This window comes from Cotesia glomerata, linkage group LG1, assembly GCF_020080835.1.
Source record: "Cotesia glomerata isolate CgM1 linkage group LG1, MPM_Cglom_v2.3, whole genome shotgun sequence".
In the NCBI taxonomy this organism is placed as follows: domain Eukaryota; kingdom Metazoa; phylum Arthropoda; class Insecta; order Hymenoptera; family Braconidae; genus Cotesia; species Cotesia glomerata.
The window spans coordinates 25,824,311-25,848,520 of record NC_058158.1 but is presented as its reverse complement, the minus strand read 5'-3'; the positions used below and the strand labels follow the sequence as shown (position 1 = coordinate 25,848,520).

General features: G+C 29.8%; 2 protein-coding genes and 1 long non-coding RNA gene across 8 annotated transcripts in view; all 3 read left to right on the top strand.

The window, feature by feature from the left end:
• Positions 1-24,210, top strand: part of LOC123271743 (glutamate receptor ionotropic, kainate 1-like) — a 188,438-nt gene that overhangs the window by 102,890 nt on the left and 61,338 nt on the right. For all 6 annotated transcript variants that reach the window (XM_044738155.1, XM_044738143.1, XM_044738180.1 and 3 more), the window contains exons 4-7: positions 5,424-5,453; positions 6,754-6,929; positions 10,130-10,183; positions 10,256-10,420. In XM_044738155.1, the coding sequence (XP_044594090.1) occupies positions 5,424-5,453; positions 6,754-6,929; positions 10,130-10,183; positions 10,256-10,420 (425 nt within the window). The remainder of the gene's footprint in view (positions 1-5,423; positions 5,454-6,753; positions 6,930-10,129; positions 10,184-10,255; positions 10,421-24,210) is intronic.
• Positions 10,992-13,079, top strand: LOC123272152. The gene is made up of 3 exons (XR_006511040.1): positions 10,992-11,612; positions 11,794-12,037; positions 12,636-13,079. It is a non-coding gene; the product is annotated as an uncharacterized LOC123272152 (long non-coding RNA).
• On the top strand, positions 13,964-15,123 carry LOC123272058. Its single transcript, XM_044738680.1, has 2 exons — positions 13,964-14,087; positions 14,160-15,123. Exons 1-2 carry the CDS (start codon positions 14,049-14,051, stop codon positions 14,616-14,618), a joined length of 498 nt encoding a protein of 165 aa, XP_044594615.1. The 5' UTR covers positions 13,964-14,048; the 3' UTR covers positions 14,619-15,123.

Genomic DNA, 24,210 nt, shown 5'->3' with positions numbered 1-24,210 from the left:
TTCAGATTTTATTTAATAAAAAAAACTACTCCGTTTTAATGAGCTCTTCAAATGACAAATATAATAAATCATAAAAAATCTATTTGAAATACCGAGGGACGCTCCATTTGCAAACTCAATAAAATTATTATGTTGCAAACTTTATATAAGTAAATTTACGAACGTACGTGTATACTTTAACATCTCCATGTATATACAATATACATCCTTAATGTATTTGTGTGGACAAAGATGAGAAATGATGGTGATGGAAATCCACAAGGTTTGCTAGGATGATTCGATTTATTTATTTGAGCCTCCGATCGCGGTTGAGTAACGCACGTAGGTGCACGCATACATAATCTCGGCCAATGTTTGCTCGAGTCGAAGCCTCTACTCAGGATTTCTTGCTTCGAAGCGGCAGTCACTCATCCATGTAGATATCCTAGATATCATCATACTGAATTACATGATATAGATTCTAGCTATAAATACATTTTGATCCATACATTACCTGTGGAAAAAAATTTATTTTACATACTGAGAGAAAGAAAAATTACTGTCCACAAAGGATTTGTTGGCTCAAGAATTTATTGGACTAAACCATTTGTTGTTAAATGAATTTAAATATCTGTCTTCATTGTGATAGATGAACATACAAATAGCTTTATTTGAATGGAGTAAGATCTATTTTGATCAATCGACCAATTTTTGAATCAAGGAAATATATTCTCCATAATTATCAAGAATATATGTAAGAACATATATTCTTGTGTCAAGAGCATTTTATTAATGTTAGCTCACTCGCAAGATATAGTTTGTGCTACACTGATAAAAAAATTAACTTCACTCAAGAGCCAAAATCTTGAACTAAGAACACCACTTTGAAGAAAATGATTTTCTTGAGTCAAGAGAATAAATTCTTGAGACAAGAAAAATTTACTTAAATCAAGAATAATTTCTTGACTCAATAATTTATTCTCTTGATTCAAGAAAATCATTTTCTTCAAAATAGTATTCTTGGTTCAAGATTTTGGCTCTTGAGTCAAGTTGATTTTTTTATCGGTGTATATATTTCTTTCGCTTTTACTCGGTGGTGATAACTTTCTCACGGACTATCTCTGATTCGCTTTTACTTTTGATTATTTTTGTTTATTTAACTAATTTCTAAATTTTTACGGTTATATATTCCACACAGAAAAAAAATGTTCTTGAATCAAGTATATAATTTTAAAGAACTCAATCTTCTTGATTTGAGTAAAAAAATTCCTGAATTAATAAATTTTTCTTGATTTAAGGAAATTTTACTTGATTCAATAATCTTTCGTCTTGGTTAAAGAATTTTCCTCTTGAATTAAGTTAATTTTTTTTTCAGTGCAAGTATATTATTCGAACAAATATTAGTTTTTAGGTAGATTTGTGTATAAATCTAGCAATTGTAGCCAGTCTCATGTTGAAATTTAAAGGAAATTTTGTTATTATACACAGAAAAAAAGGTTCACTTGAGCCAAGAAAATATTTTTCTTCCTAATTATTTTCTTGAGCGAAAAAAAAATTTTTTTTGACACAAGAAATTTCACTTATTCCAACAAAATTAATTCTCTTGTTTTAAGAAATACGTATCTTGATCCAAGAAAATTTATTTAAGTCAAGAAAATCTTCTTGTTTTGAGAAAATTCAGCAACTTGCTCCAAAAAATTTAGTTCTTGATAGAAGTAAATTTTCTTGTCTTGAGAAAATTTCTTTCTTGCTCCAAAAAATTATATATAAAGATAGAAATAAATTTTCATTAATATTTTTATTGATTAACATGTTAAATGGGGAGATCAAATAATACTGAATCATTTTTTTCCATTCAATATGTATAATTGCACGTTAAAATAATATAAAATGGGTATCAAATATTCAAGAGAAAAATTTTCTCAAGGTGAGAAAATTTTTTTTTCTCAGCTGGAGTAGGTGGCGCTGCTTCCCTAAAGTATCTAAAAATCTTGATCAAATATAAAAATTTATTGTATCAAGTATTTATGATAATTTGAATGAAGAAAAAATTACTTCCACCAAGAATAGAATTTCAAGAAAAATTTTTACTTCGACCAACACAACTTCGGTCTTCCTTCAGGCACCCGAAAATTGTCTTGAGCCAAGAATTTTGTTCTCCAGTCAAGAAATTTTTCTTTCGGTGTATGTTTTATTTTGTCAAGTTATGCCGAAAAATAGCATTGGCTCAGAAGTTTATAGATGTATTCATATATATGTGATATAACGCGCCATGTCGGCAGGATTGCGCCCACAGTTCTCAACCAATCTTTGTAAAATTTTGTAGGCTTATTTTATAAATTAATACGGAGATCAAGTTTGAAGATGGGCAAAATCGACAAGTTAGTTTAGGAGTTATGGTGTTTGAAAATTTTTTTCATTTTCGAAAATTTTTTAGTTTTGTCAATTTTATTGAAATATTATTTATACCGTCTAAGATAGTTCAAATATATTGATTTTATCCCAAAGTTCACTTAATTATCTTTAATTTAAGCTATCAGTTGTCCACTTTTGGTGATTTTTTGTATTTATTTTGTGACTCGAAAAATTTTGATAAATTCATCAATAAACATGTTCTTAGCTTTTATCTTCTTACAATTTGATAGCCGTATGAGATAGCTAAAATATATCAAATAAATCGTTAAATTTATACAATTATATTTCATTTAAGCTATAATTCGTTGACTTTTGAACTTTTTTTAATTTTTTCAGTGGCTTTGAAAATTTGAGAAATATTATTATCCTATATTCGTCAAATAAATCCATGTCAGGCTTGGCAAAATGGCACTTTCTTAAAATAATATTGAAATATCATCAATGTCGAATCAATAGAAGATTTAATTTTCTCATTCTTTTATCATGCTACACAAGAATGTTATTTTGAATTACAATTGTAACGTTCCGGTAAAATTCAGGGGCGGGACGTAATTTTGGTAAAATTTAATTGATAAAAATTTATTTAAAATTTTTTAATGACTCTGGGAGTGATTCGTTACTTTGCGTCAGCAAAGTAACGGAAATCTCCAATGATAAGAGAGTCGCCGGGCTGTAGTCTAAACACCAGCGTGAGAGCTGGGCCTCGACCACTCTGCCAGGGTGTAATCTGAGATGCAACGTCAACGATTTTGATTCGTACTTTGTATAATTATTCTGCGGATAGTCAGTCCAGGGTGAGTCCCGAAGCTGTGAGGACTGACTCCGCTCTTGGCTTTTTACTTATTTTCATTAAAACTTAACTATAATTTTAAACTATGAGTTTTTATTTAAATAAACTCACAGGGGTGCACGCTTAATAGCGTGGCTTCCCCTGTTTTCGTACCCTGAACGCTGAATTTCAGCGTTCAGTTAAAATCCTTCACTCGCGACCAATGACAGGCCCACCTGGGATCTATTGATACCTTCACGAGACCAAATCTGGACTTAAATTATTTAAAATTAAATAACCCAAAATTTGGGAATTTTACACAATTATTTTACGTTCGGTACAGTCAATTGATTTCAAATTTTAACAACGTAATAGCGTATGTATTATGTATTCTATTACTTTTATTTTAAATCTTCAAGATTTTTTTGAATTTGCATTTGTGAGTGAACTACTTTAATAGAAGGATTTTTTTTTTCTCAATGCAAGCTTTTCGAAATCTGCATCTTCAGCGTCAATCTGTCTAATTTTAATTGACGAATCAATTTTAGTTTGAAAAATATTTGAAGTTTAATAAATTTTTTTTTTTGAGATAAAAAATGATTAACTTTAGGTAATTTAATTTCTTTTGCAATGATTAAAGGGTATAATTCGATAAACCATACCGAATTATTAATCAAATAGTAATTCAGAGTAATCATATCGAGTAAATGGATCGCTGTGTGACTGCAGTAGTATTGTACCTAGTTTCCAAGCAAGCTGAACAACCAATAATTTTTTTTCTCTTCTATCTTTTTATCTGACACAGTTTTTTCCAAGCCAAATGGACAATTCAGCCAATTATCTCAGAAGTCTTCCTTAGCTCGAAAATTCTAGTCTAGCTGAATTAATCGAATTTCCTTAGTTACGTGTTTGCTTTTATTTACCATCGCGTCTTGAAGAAAAATTCGACAAAGTTCCGCGTCTTTAAAAACTTTTTTCTTATTTCATTAATTTCTATTTCTTCAGGTCATTGTAATCACTCAAAACAGTGATCCTTATCTAAAAGTGCCGAAAAGTCAAGCTTAAGTGATTATTGAGTTAAAAACCAATGTCACATTTTTTCAGCGTTTCAATGAACATTGGACGACGAATTAAGCGTTGATGTAAATCAACCGTTCCCAATCGATCTATTGAAGCAACTGCTATAATATGGATGTCACGGGTGACATGAGATGATGATAACTAGCCAGAAATTTCGGAAACGTCTATATTTAGGAATTGTTGGAGACAGAAAGGCCATTCTCTAATTAGTAATCATGAAACTACATTACGTGAAACAATACATTTCGTTAATGAAATAGAATTTAATTTCTGAGTTAACTCATGTGCAAATTTTCTTCATATTCATTCATGTTGTGTGGCTTTAATTCAATCAAAAATCCAACACAAACTATTTTAATAAAGAAACTTAGCAGCTTATATTTATTCGACTGTAAAACCTTTGCATACATGCAAAAAGTTTAATTTCAATAGTTTTTTTTTTCGTAATTTATTTAATTTTTGTTTAATTTTATATTTATGTTATTTAAAAATTTCACGAAAAATTAAATAAATCTAGCAACAAATTATTCTAAAAATATTTCATTTTCAACGAAATACGTAAATGGATATTTATCAAATTGAGTGAATTCTGTGTAGAATTAAAAATAAATTTTTTCCACTTACATATCTATACCAATATAATGAAAACCCTTTTGTTGGTGGTACAATTTAATCTGTTGACTCTATTTATTCAAACTTTATACAATAAATAGTCACGTTTCTGATAATAACTATTTTGAATTATAAGTACAAAATAAAATTAAAAAAACTGAGTTATTTTTCGACAAGAAATATTTTCATCAAATTATAACATTTTTTAACTATAAATGAAGAATTTTTTCAATTAATTCCGTACTAAATTAATATAAGAAAACTTTTTTATAATCAATAAAACAGCCCCTCTGAATTTTGACTTCCCAAGCGGTAGTATTGGTATGACCTTATTGATCAACGAAGATACTAAACAAACGAAAAAATTTTATTTTATTTCTGTTATTATGGCCTCAATAATTTAGAGGTTTGATAATGAGTTAAGCTTTAGAACTACACATTTGCCGAACAGAGTGATGACTAACCATACAACAACTTAAAAAACTGAACTTTACGCTGTAGCTGCAAACTTAGAATTTTGAACTCTTGCAATCTAGATCTTAATTATAAGATGCTTCTAATTCTACAGCCTACATCAATATACTATTCTCGAAGCAAGGTACAAATAGTTTGAATTCATTTGAGTTTCAATTCCACCAGTTGAAAGTAATAAGCTTTAACTACAGAAAACAATTTCCACCGAAATTCAACAACAAGTTCATCTAACCCCACGCAGGATCCGGAAATATGTAGCAAGTTTCAATGTCAGGTCACAATGAGTGTTTCTGTATCATGCTAGATAATTACATCCAGATATTTGCTTTTTATAAAAATGATCACAACGGTGTTTACGATCAATAATTAATACTTTTTACATTATCATTTATCATAAACAATAAATTAAATAGTTTTTTGTACTGCACATTTGTAAAGAAAAAATATTCATTAACTTTCGATAGAACTTTTTTCGATTTAATCCACTGAGTTTAGAAATTAATATTTAGCAAAAAAATTTTTTCAAAAATCATTTAAAATCGAAGGATTGACATTTAAAAAATTTTTTTAAATATGTAATGTCTTGAAAAAAATTTAATTGTAAAAATTTTAAGCAAAAATGAGTATTCTCGAAGTTCATAAATTAAATTTACTTCAAAAAAATTTTTGATGGCCAAAAATAGTTAGAGTCGCGATTCTAAACAACAATTTTTGTGCTTGTAATTGAAGACTTTTTTTGAATGACGTAAAAAAGAATAAATGATAAATTTTTAAATAATGGAACTGAAAATAATAAACAACCCCTGAGATTTTATCTATCAATTTAAAACAGTAACAATAAAAGATAACAGAAACAATTTTATATCTGTTGTTTAAAAATACTTTAACGTAAACTCATTGTCGTTTCAGAGTTAAACTTTATATAAGTTATTTAAGTGGAGAGTTTCTCGTAAAGTGGAGACAGAAATACCAATTCGCAGCATCGTTGAAACGCTGATAAGAAATCCTGAGTTCAATCGATTGGTCTAAAAAATAGGACAACAGCTGATTAAAAAATTAAAAAGCCAATCTCATCTGAAAAATGAAAGCAGACAAATACATTTTTAGTGCATATGTATAAAAATAAAAGGACAAAAGTTAAATTTTAAAGTTAGGTAGTGTAGAAACGAAGACCTGCAAGTCGAGATGATACCTTGATTATTTAGGCACCAATGCGCCGACGTATCGATTTCATTGGAACCCGCGCTGTTAACGGGTTTCTTTAACGATCTCTTCAGTTTACTATTCTTCCAAATAGAACCTTTATACGATAATAGTGACGAGCAATAAAAACTTTTTTCGATGCTTATTGCTCAACTGGACGAAATACAATTTAACAAGTTTCTTTTTTTTTAACACCATTTTCTTATCTTTTTCTATTTCAGGCTTAATGAAGTTACGAGAGTTGGTGAAATCACCAAAGTTTCAAGAACTTGAAGTATATATGAGACAAACTGATCCTAATTCGTATAAGGATGTCTTGGCTGATATCAAAACCAAAGAAATTCATAATTTCATTATTGACACTAAGCCAGAACATATGCATCACTTCTTACGAACGGTATTTTTTTCAGTATATTTAATGAAGAAAAAAATTTTTTTTTTTAAGTCGTCAATTAAAAAAAATGCTTTTCTAGTAAACTGTAAAAATCGACGAGTAAATTTTAAGAAAAAATTTTTGTCTCTCTGAATTACCGATAAAAAGTTCGAAAAAAATCACCACGTAAAAAAAAATAAAACTAAAGTTTTTATTGGGTTACTGCTAAGCATGTTAAGATATAAAACTTTTTTTATAGTTTTGAAATCAAATATTTCGCAAACGGCAATAACTTTTGTGAAATAGCAATAAAATGAGACATAACCTTAAAAAAATAACTGCCTATTCCAATTGACGGGTAGGGTCTTTTATTTGTGACAGCTCATTTATACAAGAAGACCCTGGATGATGTGAGACAACATTATTAATCGAGCGAAAAACATTTTTCTTATTCGATATTTATTTACGGTTTTCATGGAAAAATAAGATCATTAGATGGCTTTAGACAACGTAACTACACTGTTAAACATTTTTGTAAAATTACAATCATATTACAAAATAAATAATAAGTAAAATTACAAATCAGTGTATAGCAATGCGAAATAAAATACAATTCATGTAATTTTCCACCACCTGTCAGGAAATCTACTAAGATGTATTGTAATTTTACAATCTTCATGTATAAACCTAACATGCATTGTAATATTACAGAACCGTTTGTCAATTTTTAAGAAAAAGCTTTTTAAATTTGCAAACATTATTTGTGATCTGATTCGGCATAGTTGTATGTAAAGTCACAAAAAAATATTGTAATTTATATTACAATAATCTCATAAAAAATTTAAAAAGCTTTTTTTTATTTTTACAATTTTTATTGTAAAATTACACAGTGCAATGTAATTTTACCAGACAATTATAATTATATTACACAAATTGTTATTCTACTTCACTGTTTTCCAATTTTAAAAATATTACTTTTCAGTTTTGCAAAAATGAGACTGATGTATCAAAAAACAACAATGTCCTTCATATTTATTTTTACTAATTTTTAGTCTATGGTTGTTTATTTGTAATAATAAATTCGAGGCATCATTTATCTTTTATAAATTTTAATATTACGCTCAAACGATCATTTCGAAATCAATATATTTTAATGAGTATATGTTAGACTTTAATTTTTATAATATTCAATGAATTATAAATAATGTAAAAGTTAGTTATTTTCCATCAATAAACAGCATAAAATAATACAAATAATATAAATAATAAATAATAAACCGTAAAGCTCAATCACCACAAAGGATTAGCTTATAACAATAATAAGATGTTAAATCGCCTATCGGTCGTACGGCGTAGAGCGTTAGGTATCGGTCTGGCAAGCGCGCGGCTCGTGTTTGATTCTTAGGGTAAATATTATTGCACGCCTCATAGCGCGAAGCGCGTGAGTTTGTGCTTTATACTCGACTCGTCAAGGTCAAGCAATTTTGTGATCTTTAAATGCCTCTATCACAACCATATTACACTTATACAATGATATAAGTAGATGTACACCGAAAAAACACTTAAATTAAACCATTTTTTACTTTCTAAAAAAATCATTTCATGTTGCTATTTTGGAAAAGAAAACGTTTTGAAAAAAATTTTACGTGGACGTCCGGATGTCACCCCATTTCGGATGTACCAACGATTACTCCCGAACAAATTGATATTTCAAGACCGGACCTTTTTTATTAGTTTAAGAATTCGATGAACTGGGTCCGTATTTCATATAAATGGCCTAGTTTACGTATTTTTTTTTTCATTGAATTTTTATTAAAATTCACTACGATACAACCGTACAAAGCCAAACGAACTTTTCTTATTTGTCACGTGAAAACTATGGCGCCACTTGATCAAGCTAGATTTTTTAGACTACGTGCGCATATGACAAGAAAAAAAGGCGCCGATATTTAAAAAAAAAAATAAAAAATACTCTGTAAGAAATTACTTAATTATAATTTTTTTTTAATCAATTACAAAGTTAATTTTTTTCTTAAAAAATGAATGACCGTTATGAGGCGTGCACTTTTGGATTTTCCAAACTTTTTTTCACTTTCTATGATCAGAGTTGTAAAAATTAGGTCTACGTGAGATGCAAAATTTAGTCAGCGCTTCATTAAAATAAAACGACAACAAATATTAAATCAAATTTTTCTTTTTTATTATTTCAATTAAAGTAAAATTCAAGGAAAGTATTGTAATTTTACAAACTTAGCTAATGTAAAAATATTTGTAAAATTTCAAAACCTTGTAAAATTAGTAACCTCACATCTATATATGTTTTGTAATATTACTATACCCGATTGTAATTTTAAATAAATGTTTTGCCTATTAGCTTCCAATACATTTCTTGTAAAATTACAATAGAAATTTTTAACAGTGTACTTTTCAATTATCAAAACTTTTTTCAATCCTCTATTTAGTTTTCTTCAATTGACAAAAATAAAATAACGCTGAAACAAAATTTTTGTTCAATTCGAGCCGTAAATATCTAATTAGATAGTCAGTTTATCTCTGTTATTGATAAACATAATCAATCACAGATAAATTATTATCTTTTTGAACCCGTGAAAAATTCTAATGTTTTTGTGAAACAATTTTAAATATTTTCTTATTCCTTCTTTTCCAAGTTTCAAATGAGTATTTTCTATGATCGCGATTTTAAAACGTTCCTTAACTTTAAAAGTACCAAAAATAATATTAAGTAAAAAAAAAATAATCCATTACATGTCTCTAGACATTTATAACAAAATTGTGCAATTTAGAGTGCCTTATTATTTCATTTGTTGACAATTTTTTTAATAAAAACTGAAATTTTTGTTTTTATGATAAAAAATTCAAATTCAAATTCAAATATTTTTGATAATAAAATAAATCGAAGAATAAATTGAATTGACACTCAATAAAAAAAGTGAAAATTCTGCTAGTATACTGTAAATATCATTCGTTATATTATTTAGAATTTCGATTAAAATATTCACATAAAAAAAAAATTGACAATAAAATCAATCTGTTATTGATACAAAAATCGAATCACAGCGATGCATACACCGTATAACAATGATGGAAATTTTATTTTTAAAAATACAAAAAGTAATACTCTCCAGAATGAAGCAATGTTTTTACAGTATAAGATTTATATCATTACTTATATTAATTAATATATCCTGATATTTATTTTCTAGATACTACAACTACAAATGAACGATTATAAATATCATTACCTTTTTACCACTTTTGTAAGTAATAAAAAATGAAATCGATAACTTAAAAAAAAATTTTTTTAACAAAAAGTTAATATTTCATTGCAGGATATTGAAACCTTCGATCTAGAAGACTTCAAGTACAATTACGTTAATATCACTGCCTTTCGATTAGTCGACGCGGATGACGCAGCAGTACGAGGAATTCTACGCGACATGGAACGCTTTCAGCCATCTGGAAATACAATCCTCAATAAATCACACGTTATTCAGGTGAACTTACTATAAACTATCATTTTAATTTATCAAACTGTTAGTGATAATTGAAGTTAAGCCTATTTTAATTCTTCGTTCGCAGATAGTTATCCAAGTATTTCAAATAATACTATTCACTAATTTAAATTTATGCTAAACAACTAGTAGCATTTATTGCCAATTAAAACCGCATGGGTTTAATAAATTAAAATTTTCAACGCTCCGTTGAAATGCTCACTGAGTAAATACAATGAACAACGTGTGGCTGAATTGGTTTCAGTAAATGTCACTACTATGTAGTTTGTTATACATGATTTTTGAATCAATAGCTTCGTTTCGTATGGAGTATTGTCTTTTTTTGTAAAAACAAGTATATAGACAGCAATGTTTCATAAGAGCTAACGTATGAAAAAATATCGACATATATGAGCATATCAGGGGATAAAAAATTATATATAGACATTTCAGATCATATTAGAAAATTTTTCACGGTAAATCGTTAAATGAAAAAAATCAACTTGAAAAATAATTTTGATACAAAATATTTTCAACTTTGCTTGTAAATAATTTAATAATAAAATCAATACAAAAATATTGTAACTTAAAATCAAAATTAAATTTGTTTCAAATTTCAAACTCTTCGTTAAGCATTGGAGTCATTCAAAGAACGTAAGGCTCATCAGGGTGTATATAATAAATTAGTTTTTATGATCACTAAATAAAAATAGAATTGTTTTTATAATAGTTAACTATGTTTGCAGAATAAATAAACTTGATGTATATCTCCATAAACTCCGTTTATTTCCGCAAAGAGTATTCGCTTTAGCTTATTCAATCAGGAGATCGTGAACCGAAATTATGTCAACACACACACAAGCATGGTAAACAAACAAACTTAGACCTCATATTCGTAAAAAAAAAAAAAAAGTAAGAAACGCTTGTATTCAAAACCGGCATCTGTTGAATAAACGGCTCCTGAAAGTATATTCTGAGCAAATGACAACGAATAATTTTGCTTTTTTTTATTTTCACCGCAGGAAGTTTAAGCCATTTAACTCTAGCTTGTACTATAACTTCTCTTTGTCTCTTAGCACAATGCTTGAAAATATTTTGTTCGAGTACTTGAAGTTTCAATGCTTGAATAGTCGGTGAAGTGAACTAATTTCAAACCAATGCACAGACAACCAAAATTGTTTGACTGTAATTGCAGGTTAGTTCACAAAATTGTAGTTTAACTAGTACTGTTTCAATATAGTAAACCACACACTGAAAAAAAAGTTTTTTCCACCCAGAATACATAATATTGTTATACAAGTTTTTTTATATCCAATACACGTTTTTTATTATAAAAAAACATATTTTTCGCCTGAGAATACCTAAATTTTTTCTAGAGCTAAAATTTTATGCTGCGTTACCATAGCAATCGCAGCGGTGGCGCCACCAATTCTCTGATTTCCCTCCAATTTAACAGTCCTGGCGTGTTTGTTTACATCATTAAAAAGTTGTACTAGTTTTTTATTTATTAAAAATAATTACCTAGCTGTATTACAACTGATATTATAATTTGGATGGATTCTTGGGTATGAAAAAAGTTGTTCGAATGGGATTTACCATCTCTGCAACAAATCTTTGAAGGTAATTGTTTTTTTTAATTCATGTTTTAAAGAGTTATTCATTATACAAATTTGATTCAATAAAATAAAAATAGAAATCAACCCGTTGAAAGTAACTAAAAATTCAATTTTTTAATAATTACTTTAATTTTTTTAATTTATATATAATTGATAAATTAATAATTACTAATTTATTAATTATAATAAAAAAGGTTGACCGTATTATAAACACCCCATTTGCATCTGTGTCAAATGAGATTAAGTCGGCCATATTTTTATTTTGGTGTTTTGCTGAGGAAGAAACCGAGTTTTTTAAAAATCACTATACTTCTTAGTGTAGGAAAAAATCTTTGGTATTCTCCACACAGGTATACCAGTTTCTTTTTTTTTCAGTGCATTTTTTTATTTATAAAAATTAAATACTAATTATTACCGTAATCGTCTAACCTGTAAATTAACATTAGCTTATTAATTTTTTTTAATTACTTGAAAATGCATGGAAAAAAAATTATTTATCAATTTTCTGTTAAATCGAGATAGTAAGAATAACTGGAAAGCAGACTTAAGTGATTTGAAAATTAGATGTACAACAAATATCGAGTCATTTTTTTATATTACAGCAAACGAACGTTGATGAAATTGATGCTGAAGTCTAGGAAGTCTATTCATTTTTTTTAACCGAAAAAGAAAAATTTTTACTCGAATTAATACATAATAGATTTACTTCGAATATAGTTAAGAAGCTTATCAATAAAATAAAGTTAAGATGGTCTATTGTAGACCGGATATTACTAAAGATGGGCGAATACAATTGTTAAATTATAACATATGTGTTCCAATCTCAGCCTGATGGAAGATCAAAGAATATAGAAAGATTTTTATGTCAGCCTGATAGGTAAGATCCGAAATGTTGAGCTATTGATCAGTACATTAGCATGAGTAGCTAAATCAGTATATTAAGGTTTCAATCAATGCTTAATTGCTATGACAAGACCACATTCAAATCAAGAGAAGATCACAGGATATTGGAAAATTTTTATCAGTCTGATGATCAAAGCATGATATGGAACTGTTATGTAATATATACACTGTATAGTATACAGTTCTGGAACCTTTGTCGCGAAACACATTAATAGTTATTGATACATTGTTACACTTTAGTGTATTAATAACTAATACCTATCATTTGTGACAATTGTATGAGTATAAGCTTGACGTTTGCTTTTTACTCAACTGTTCGGGACGATATCAAATAGTTAACCGAATACAAGTAACAGATCCTTAGCAATGAAGAATATAGTGCAATGATATACAAATTGGAAGATCTCTTCAAAAAGGATAAGCTGACAATAGTGACACAAAAAATTTTTTCTTTATACCTCGGTCGAAAGTACGCAAATTTTGCACCTTTTTAAAGCAGAAAGTTCAACATTCGTGCATTGGTAAAGCTGCATATTCACACTCTGTAACAGCGGGAGCAAATATTATTTCATTATCCCGACTGACATTAGTCATTTGTTACTATGTTTTGTTTACGCTGGTTATTTACGATTGATGACAGTAAGATACAGTGTTTGATAGTGACGGGTGTAAAATAGATAAAATTTATTTATTTAAAGTATCATTGAAAAAAAAAAATGATCTCAACTGACGAATCTGCAGACGAAGAGGAGATAGTGAGAAATTTCGATAATGAAGCGAAACTAATTATCCAATCAGATACATTGCCAAAAAAGTCCGCTGATCGGTATAAATTAGTTTATGAAAATTATAAAAATTGGCAATTAACTAATCAAGGCTCTCTATCAAGTTCAGAAGAAACAAATTTAGTCGTATATTTTAAAGACTTGAGTAAAAAACTTAAACCTTCCACTTTATGGAGCATGTGGTCGATGCTGAAAAAAACACTCTAAACACAAGAGGATATTGATATTACTAAATTTTATAATTTAAAAAGCCTAATCAAAAATAATTCTAAAGGTTTTAAGCCGAAAAAATCGTTGACCCTTAAGTGGGATGAAATTTCAAGATTTATGAAAACAGCTCCAGATAACAATCATTTTGTTTCAAAGGTTAGTATTTATAATAATTTTTATCAATTTTTTTTTTATTAATTTATATGTTAATTTTTCGAATACTTCAAGGTTATACTGATATTTGGAGTTTGTGGAGCTCTGAGATGTGACGAGATCAGCAAACTTAAAGTGCAAGATGTCGAAGATCGTGGTAAAAAGTTCCTGGTTTCTATCAATGAGACAAAAAATGATGTCCCTCGCCAGTTTGTCATCGGAGAACCCTTTTACAATAGAGTCAAGCAATATATTGAAAAGAGAGCCAAAGAATCATTCACCGACAGATTTTTCATCAAATATCAGAATGGAAAATTTTACCAACAAGTAATCGGCAGAAACAAAATTGGGGAGACACCGCGCGCTATAGCTTCACATTTGAACTTACCTAATCCCAAATTATACACCGGACATTGTTTCCGAAGAACTGGCGCAACTCTGTTGTCTGACTCGGGTGCTAATGAGACAATGTTAAAACAACTCGGAGGTTGGAAGTCTACAGCAATCGCTCTAGGTTACTTTTTATTTATTTAATTACAAAATTTTATTTAAAAATCTAAATAACACCACCACCATCTACATCAACTGATCCACAACCAACTAAACCATATACATTAACAAGTTCATCAACAAACATCATTGAAGCTGAAGTGATAATTCCAATGAATGATAAGACATCTCCAGATGGTGAAATGGAATGCGATCACTTCTCTGATGGTTTTGAGATTAACGAGGAGGAGTTACTTGAAATCGATCAACTAGAACAACCTAAACTTAATTGCAGATCACCTACACCTGTTTTCACAACAGCTAACAACAAAAAAATACTTGTAATGCACAATAACCGGTCAACAAAACCTACGCACTTTTTGAAAAAACCACCAGTTACAGTTTTCTCAGAAAAATCAGAGAATACGCCACCAGGAAAACAAATCGAAGCTATTGGAAGTGGAACCCAGCATCATTTAAATAAACAAAAATCAAAATGTCTTTCTGTTGATGAAAATCCACCTAATTTATTTCAAAACTGCGTATTTCATGGCGATATAATAAATAATTTTTATTATACTTGTAACCATGGCGAAAATGAGAAAAAAAATGTACGCAGTAGCAAAAATTCAATTTAATTATTATTAATTATTGTTAATTTTCAGTTAAAATGCTCTTTTTTTTATTTTTATATTTGTTGAATTCCAGAAATTTCAGTTTTATTTAAGCTAAAAACGTTTCAAATAAAATGTTGGTCAATTATCTACATTGATTTTTTTATTTGATGCCTGCCCCCCCCGACCAGCAGCACTCGCTTCGCTCGTGCCGCAAATGTCGGGGGCAGGCATCAATTTTTTCTCAATCCAATACATTATAATATTTACGTACTTTCGACCGGCTATAAAGAAAAATAGTATACACCACACGGGCAGAAGTTTGAGAGCTCTGAACTGAGCGCCATGATGCCCTCGGCTACGCCTCGGGCATCATGGCGCGCAGTGCAGAAATCTCAAACTTTCTGCCCTGGTAGTGTAATATACTATTAAATTATCGACTCCTCTAAATCATGCTGTGAAAACATGCTCGTTTCTCCGTTTGAGAAAGTAATGACTACGCAGAATAATCGAGAAAAATAATCACGAACTTATAAACAACAATAAAAGGTTTAAAGCCAATGTATAACAATATGACTTCATAAAATACTTTTAACTATTTTAAATCATTGAGCCACTTTTAATGAAATTATTTTTAATGTTGTTGACAAATATTTTATTAAAAAAAGGAATGATGTATAATTTAATAAAAAATAAAAATAATAGTGATCACATCTTTGGCTTTGGCTCAAAATTTGCGTAATATAAAGTAGAATTTCGGGAAAATTTTTTTAAAAAATCAAAAGGATCGAACTTTTTAACGTCTGTAAAGATGGCATTTAATTGATTCATTCACCATTGACAATCAGTATCTCGGTCATTATTCAAGCAACAAACCATAATTCTAGTATTGAATTTAGGGCTTATTTGTTGCTAATTAGTTGTCCTAATTAGAATTTCATTCATAAAAATTTCCATTTTGAGTTATAAATGTTGATAATTGTTTCGATAATAATCACTCCAATGATAATTACTTCAAACGGAGTTGTAACTGTTACGGCCCAAAAGTAATTTTTTCATCGTACTAACACAAAAATTTGTTAATAATCAATCAAAGATGTGATTTTAAATAAATTTTTTTTAACAGTTGAAAAAATCTTTTTATCTGAGTATGTTTCCTTTTATAATTCATTTCACGTGATTTTATCCAAATATACCCATTTTATGTATACTACCTACACTTTTAAATAAAATGAACCAACATTATATAAACAAAACTTTTTACCTATCTAACTCATATAATTTATTATCTCCCAACAATAACACAGTAAATTTATCAATAGCGAAAGAGAGAGAAAGAGTTTTAGTGCTGGCGTTAATTTTTGTCACGCATGATATTCTACATTTATGGTTATAATTTAGAAAAAGGATTTACGCTAAAGAAATTGTGAGCGATGTTACTTTTTGAATAATAGATTTATAATCGTTAGATTAGGTAGTAATAATAATAATCAAATTATCAGCTATTCACAGGATAATTCTCCTTCAATCTTGAATTGAATTAAAATTTTCAGTTGACGAGTGATAATAAATTTTTTTTTGCTCGACGGGCAGAAAGCGTCAACTTTCGGCCCGCTGCGCTAAACGAAAGTGCCGCTTTCTGCCTTCGTCGAGCAAAAAAATAGTATACACTCCACGGGAAGTAAATAAGAAAGCCTCAGATCACATGTTTGTCAACCTCGGCTTCGCCTCGGCCGACAATTACATGTGATCTGAGACATTTCTTACTTTACTTCCCTAGGTGTGTAATATACTATTAATTTCTACTATATAAATAATTTCAAATTTACCAGACGTACTGATAATAATAAATGTTATTAAATTTTCAACACTTGGCTACAATAAAAATGTATAATAACTCAGTAATCTAAACTACATAGCATATAATTTATTTTCCAATAACTGTCATAGTCATAATGAGATAACAACTGTTAAATGTAGTTCCTCAGAATAATTTTTCTACTGCTTATTCTTCCGAATATAATGGGACATGGGTGAACTTTTTTTTACTTTTTTCAAACCAACCCGAGTTAAACAAGCGTGTTAGCCGCCGGAAATGATAGAAAAAATTGCGGTCACAATCAGCAAGGGATACTTGCGGAAAGAGTAGCGGTTGCTAGTATAAAAAAACTAAAGTTGGCAAACCATGCTCGAAGGATATACATGCGGTTACGGATCTGGAGTTTGGTGACAGGTTACTGAAGGACACACTATTATCTTCCGGAAGTTTTGCTATAAAGAAAAATTTTTCTCGGGGAATGTCAAATAAGACATTAAAATTTATGATTAACACGTGACGTTCAGTACAGATCTATAAATTTTCCTATAAAATTTTTGACAGTTGTAAATAACCTTCACGTTTAATATATGATTTATATGAAAATAAATTATGCTAACTCAGATACTATAATACATATTAAGATTTAATTTTTAACTTCCCGCTAAGAAAATCGAAGATTTTCAAAAATCGGGAAGTTATTGTTTTCACCCCGTTTTGCAAAAATCGAGTTTTCATCAGATCTCGACGTTTGAAGGTCATAGGAAGCTTCCCTGACTACTCCCGCGAGGTTGTCACGGTGTCTGTATGTATGTATGTGTGTGTGTGTGTGTGTGTGTGTGTGTGTGTGTGAAAGTATGTGAACCGCTTATAACTTTTGAACGACTCATCCGATTTTATCGCGGTTAGTGCCATTTGGAAGGGCTTGGCCAAACTTAGATTTTGAGTATAATTTGGACCAATTCAGATCAGTCGATTTTGAGAAATCTTAAAAAAACTAAGAAAAAAATTTTTTTCAAACATGGTTTTTTTTGGATAACTTTTAAACGGCTCTACCGATCGATTCCAAAAACTAATCAACTCTAGACAATGAAAAACCACGTCGATCGCCACCAAGCTGGTCAAAATCGGTTACTCGTTCGAGAGATATCGTGAACGAAAGAAAACCGAAAAAAGTGTTTTTTTGAAATTACTCCGAAATTTTTGGTTCGATCAATTAAAACCTGAAAATTCTTTATGAGGCTGATAAAACTGCGTTGAATGCCGCCAACCGCGTGAAAATCGGTGGATCTATTCAAAAGTTATTGCGGTTTGAAAATTCAAAAAGTAGTGTTCTATGAAACTTCTATCAGACTTTTGAGCTCGAAGAGCTCAAATGCATATAAATACTATCTCTTTGAGCTCAGCGAGCTCAAAATATCACATAAATTATATTTTGAGCTCAAAAATCTCAAAAACATCATAAGTACAATTTTAAGCGCCCGGGTATGGAATTAGCGGGAAGTTGCAGGGATGGCCTTTAGGGTGAACCGTTTTACTAATTTTTTTTTCTTGAGATGGAGCGCAAAAGTTAAGTTTTTCGAAATCATAAAATTTCAATATCTTTTTAAGTTCATCTAAAATTAAAAAAAAAATCTCACGATCATTACAAAAAAAATTTAATTGTTTGAAAACAATTTAGGTAAAAATAACAAAGTTTTAACGTAACTACATTAAGTGTAAATAACAATTAAGAAAATTTTTATAACATTTTTCGTTTTCAGTAAATAATTTCACTTTTAATTCTTGCATTAGTTTGATTTTAAATATTTTAAATAATTAATCTAATAAATACTTTTGAATAGGACCGTCATTTTAGTAAAAGTAATATTGAATTCGCCCATAATTACTTTGCTATGATTGATAGATAACAGTAAAACTCAAAACAAAATGACAATAGTCTTACACATGCAAAAAAAAAAAAAAAAAAAAAACAACAAAAACAAAATTTTGTTTCATTAATGATGTTTTATTTATATACAACTATATTGACAATTGAAAGGACATCTCGTGGAAACTGAAAACTAAAAGCTTATTTTGTTATTCATTTATGAAATGACAAACATTAATTTACAACGCTACAATGTATTTTCCATTAAAAATAACATAAACCAGTATTTATAATTGTGTATTTATATTATTTCGGACTATTAGAACATCTAAATAAACTTTCCAAAAAAGTCTAAAACTAGTAAAAAAAAAAACGTACAAAAATAAAAAACATAATACAAAACTTCCTTGCTACTACGCTACGAAATAATGAGCTGCATACTGATTTAGTTTAACTTCTTTAGCATGTACATAGCCTCTCTTGCATTCACCTCACTTTTCTGATAAGTTATACACAAAAAAAAATTAAATGACAACAGAAACTTAATTTTTAAAAATATACATTATAAAATATTCATAACTTGATTAATAATGAGAAAAATTAAATAGAACGATGAAATATAATAACAATATTCAACAGTTGGAGTAGAACAATATTATAAATTAATAATTCCGATAAAAATTTTTCTTAACATATAATAAATATCGCTTATATTTACTTAACTATAACGAAACGAACAAGTTCTGTTCGTTAAATAAATTTTATTTACTTCAAATTTAATTAATATTTTTTGAAAAAGGAACTTTTCAATCAGTATCAAAAAAATTTTTTTCATTATTTAAAAACGGAAGAAATAAATAATAAATAATTAGTAACAAAAACAATGATAAAAATTGTTAAGCTCATTAATTACAAATGCTAATCAAGAAAATACTGTTGAGTAGATAAAAAAAAAGTGATTAAGAGTCACTTAAAACCAGCGGGCTAAATCTACAGTAACACTACTTGTGATGCAGACACAACTACCAATGAATCACCGAATTTCCTCTCGAGTCGGTGGATAACCTCTGGGCATTTGCATCGTAAATCACACTATCTCATACTCTAACCACAGGTTTTATTATTTTATTTGCCAAGGTAGGTATGTACTCATCCGGAGAATAGTCGACTATGGATGATACAAAGTAAAAGAGGAGTAAAGATATCATGCGCGTATGACTTGGCAGCGATACACTATTCTGAAGTTGTACAGATGATAGACTTTGTTAGTTAGTTTATACAGACTGTTGCATAGACTATAAATATATGTAGGTAGGCTCCATAAATTAAATTCGTACACACTGCTCTCGAAGTTTATCATCCATTTTCGATTTATTTCTGCGTTAGTATTTTATTTTCTTGTATTGAGTCATAAAAATTACGTATTCAAATTTTTTGTAAGTACAAGAGTTAAGTCAGCGAGAGAATTCAATTCAGATTATCATAAATTATTTATAACAAGTAAATTAAGCTAGTGATATGTATTCAATAAATGTAAAAGTAAAAATTTCCTTAGGATTTGTTCACTGCTATCAGCATTTCGTTCTAAATGGTAATTTTTCCTTGGTATGATGTGTGCAGTAAGAAAAGTATAAAAATAAAAACAGTAAAAAGTGAATTCTCATATGTATATCTTGGAAGCACCTAAACAAATAACATACTTCAAACATGATATGTATCAAGTGATAAGACAAAATCTACTGGAAATCAAACGAAATTGAAAATTTAAAAACAAATCTACTTGGATTTCGAAACTATCCGTAGAAATGAAATTTCAATGTAAATAACTACTGTTTGTGCATGCTTATCAAAGAATACTAAAATTATAAACATAAAAAAGAGTAAATCTGAATGCAGATGTTGTTCTTGGATTTATTTCATACTCATGAATTTTTTAGAACATTGCAAATTTCTTGAAATTGGGTTTTTAACAGTGTGCACTGAAGAATTACGTTTATTTTATAATAATAATTCTTGTCACACTTTTAGGTAAAAAAATAAGCATTTTTATACCATCCTAGGTTCAATTTTCAACATATTAAATCTTAAAAAGTAGTTAAAGTCTACTTAGAAGAAAAAGTACGCAGTTTTACAAGATTTAATTCGTCGTACTTACATGTGTTTACATTTACATTAATTCCTTCAGTAGAATGCCCAAAAAAGAATTTTAATTAACATGACTGGCATATGTATCATTCGCATTTATTTCAAGTTAATTAAAATTTTTAAGTGTTCCATTTAAATCTATGTATTTATTCAAATTAAAATTGATTAATTTTTTGTCAGTCAATTGCTAAACAAATAGCAAACAATTTCTTTATAAATTATTTTCACCCCCTGAAATTGAATCAGTAGCAAATAACTGAAATTAGTAACCGAATACTGAATGTCCTTACTAAGTTTTTCATTGATTTTATTTCAGAGAGAAAATAAAATGTTGAAACAAAAAAGTACAGATAATATGATTTCTAAACACTAATTTCATGAAATATAAAAGGTAAATCATAAAATTTTTTTTTCAAAAATTATATCTCCTGAGACCATCAATTGATTTCAATCAAGTTTTTGTATAACGTCATTTGATTGCAAAGTCGTTCCGTAAAATATTACGAATTAAATTTAAAAGTGGTTTATATTATTGAATGCATTACTAGGCAATGTCAGTATCTATAGTATTATATCTCATGGAGTTTCAACCCAGAGTGCATGTGTTTCATGAGTACAATTTTATATACGCCTTTTTCATGAGGTGCTTATTACTGACGTAAAATACGTCAAAACTAGATGAAATGAAATATTATTTATCAACAATTCTGCTATCATAATTCGTAATCTATTAGAAGAGACAAAATGTAACATCAAACCAATTGCTTATTTGTCATTGTATTCTTAGGCTTAAATTTATCTATAACTCTCATAATGGAGATTCGTATTTGCTGACCTGCAATAATTATCAATGTACATACCGAAACCTCAATGCTAATTGAAAGCCGCTTATTTATATAATAAAATCTTTAGTTTGAAATAGGAACTCTGCATCTAAACTGTCACGCCCACTGGTGATAAAAATATATGAAATTCGGGTAAAAATTTTAAACCTTCCCCTAACGGTTTTGTAAATGCCGAAAAAATGTCGCAGTTATACAGTATTAATGCAGTATTTTTTCAGCATTTTTTCGGTTGTTTTGGTCAGTTTTTTCATCGAAACATTACATGTAACTTTACGTAACAAATCACCCGCACGACATGTCACCCGCGACAATTTCATGATTTTTTTAAATTTTAATTCAAATTTGATATAAAAAAAATTAGCAAAACGGTTGACCCTAAAGGCCATCCCTGCAACTTCCCGCTTATTCCGTTAATACCTGGCCGCTTTTTTTGAGCTCTTCGAGCTCAAAAATACAATCTGTGTGTTCTTTTGAGCTCTCCGAGCTCGAAAAGATACCTTTTCCATGCTTTTGAGCTCTTTGAGCTCAAAAGTCTGATAGGAGTTTCATAGAACACTATTTTTTGAATTTTCAAACCGCAATAACTTTTGAATGAATGAACCGATTTTTATGCGGTTGGCGGCATTCTACGCAGTTTTTTAAGTCTCATAAAGAATTTCTAAGATTTAATTGGTCAAACTAGAAATTACGGAGTAGCTCTGAAAAAACACTTTTTTCGGTTTTCTTTCGTTCACGATATCTCTCGAACGAATCAACCGATTTTGACCGGATTGGCGGCGATCGACGTGGTTTTTCAAGGTTGAGAGCTGATTAGTTTTTGGAATCGATCGGTAGAGCCATTTAAAAGTTATCCCAAAAAAACCACTTTTGAAAAAATTTTTTTTCCTATTTTTTTTTGAGATTTCTCTAAATTTCTTAAAATCTATCGGTCCGAATCGGTTCTAATTAAAGGGAAATTTAAGTTTGGCGAAGCCCTTTCGAATGGCACCAACCGCGATGAAATTGGTTCAACCGTTCAAAAGTTATAACTAGAGTCAGGAAGTTAGCCCTGCTAAAAAAAGCGCGAGACAGATTTTTATAACGACAATTTTGATTGGCTGGGAGAATATTTGAGTAAATTATTAAATTCGATAAAAACAATTGAAAAATATAGATTCAGAACAATTTTAAGTATTAAAATAATATTTGTAATTGATTTCTGACATTCTTCGCAAATAAAGTATAAAAAAACATTATTTTTACTCAAAAAAAAAAAAAATGGAGATAAAATTTAGAATAATATGAAATAGGATATTTCGGAGGTTGTTTTGAAGGACATATAAAGGATTGTTCGCAAAGCGATATTTAGGCTGGTAAGCAGCATGGACAATAAGGTTAAGATATCTTGGTGGTGAAACTCATGCAAGAGGATAATCGGACGGATATCGCGCTGGACATTGCGCTGACGGTCTTGCTAGAATCTCGTTGACGGTCTCGCTGGATATCTTGCTTAATATCGCGCTGACGATCTTGTTGGATATCGCACTGACGGTCTTGCTAAATATCTTGCTTGATACCGCGCTAAAAATCTCGCTGGATATCTTGGTTGATATCGCACATACGATCTCGCTGACGGTCTCGCTGGATATCTTGCTTAATATCGCGCTGATGATCTCGCTGGATATCGTGCTGGCAATCTCGCTGGATATCTCGGTTTATATCTCGTTGATGATTTCGCTAGATATCGCGCTAATGATCTCACTGGATATCTCGTTGACGTTCTCGCTGGATATCTTGCTTGATATCGCGCTGACGGTCTCGCCGGTCATCTCGATCTATGTCGTGCTGGATATCGCGCTGACGGTCTCACTAGATATCTCGCTGCATATTGCACTGACGGTCTCGCTGGATATCGCGCTGACGCACTCGCTGAGGATCTCGCTGACGGTCTCTATGGATATCGCGCTGACGGTCCCACTGGATATCTTGCTTTGAATCACGCTGATGATGTCGCTGAATATCGCGCTGACGGTCTCACTCGATATCTCGGTAGATATCGCGCTAGAGATATCTCGCGTGAGATCATCAGCGCGATGTCATGCAAGATATCCAGTGAGACCGTCAGCGCGATATCAACCGTAATATCCAGTGAAATCACCAGCGCGATATCCAACAAGATCGTCAGCGTGATATCAATCAATATGTCCAGCGAGATCGTCAGCGTGATATCGAGTGAGACCGTCAGCGCGATATCCAGCGAGATCATCAGCGCGATTCAAAGCAAAATATCCAGCGAGACCGTCAACGAGATATCCAGCGAGACCGTCAGTGCGATATCCGTCCGATTACCCTCTTGCATGAGCGTGAC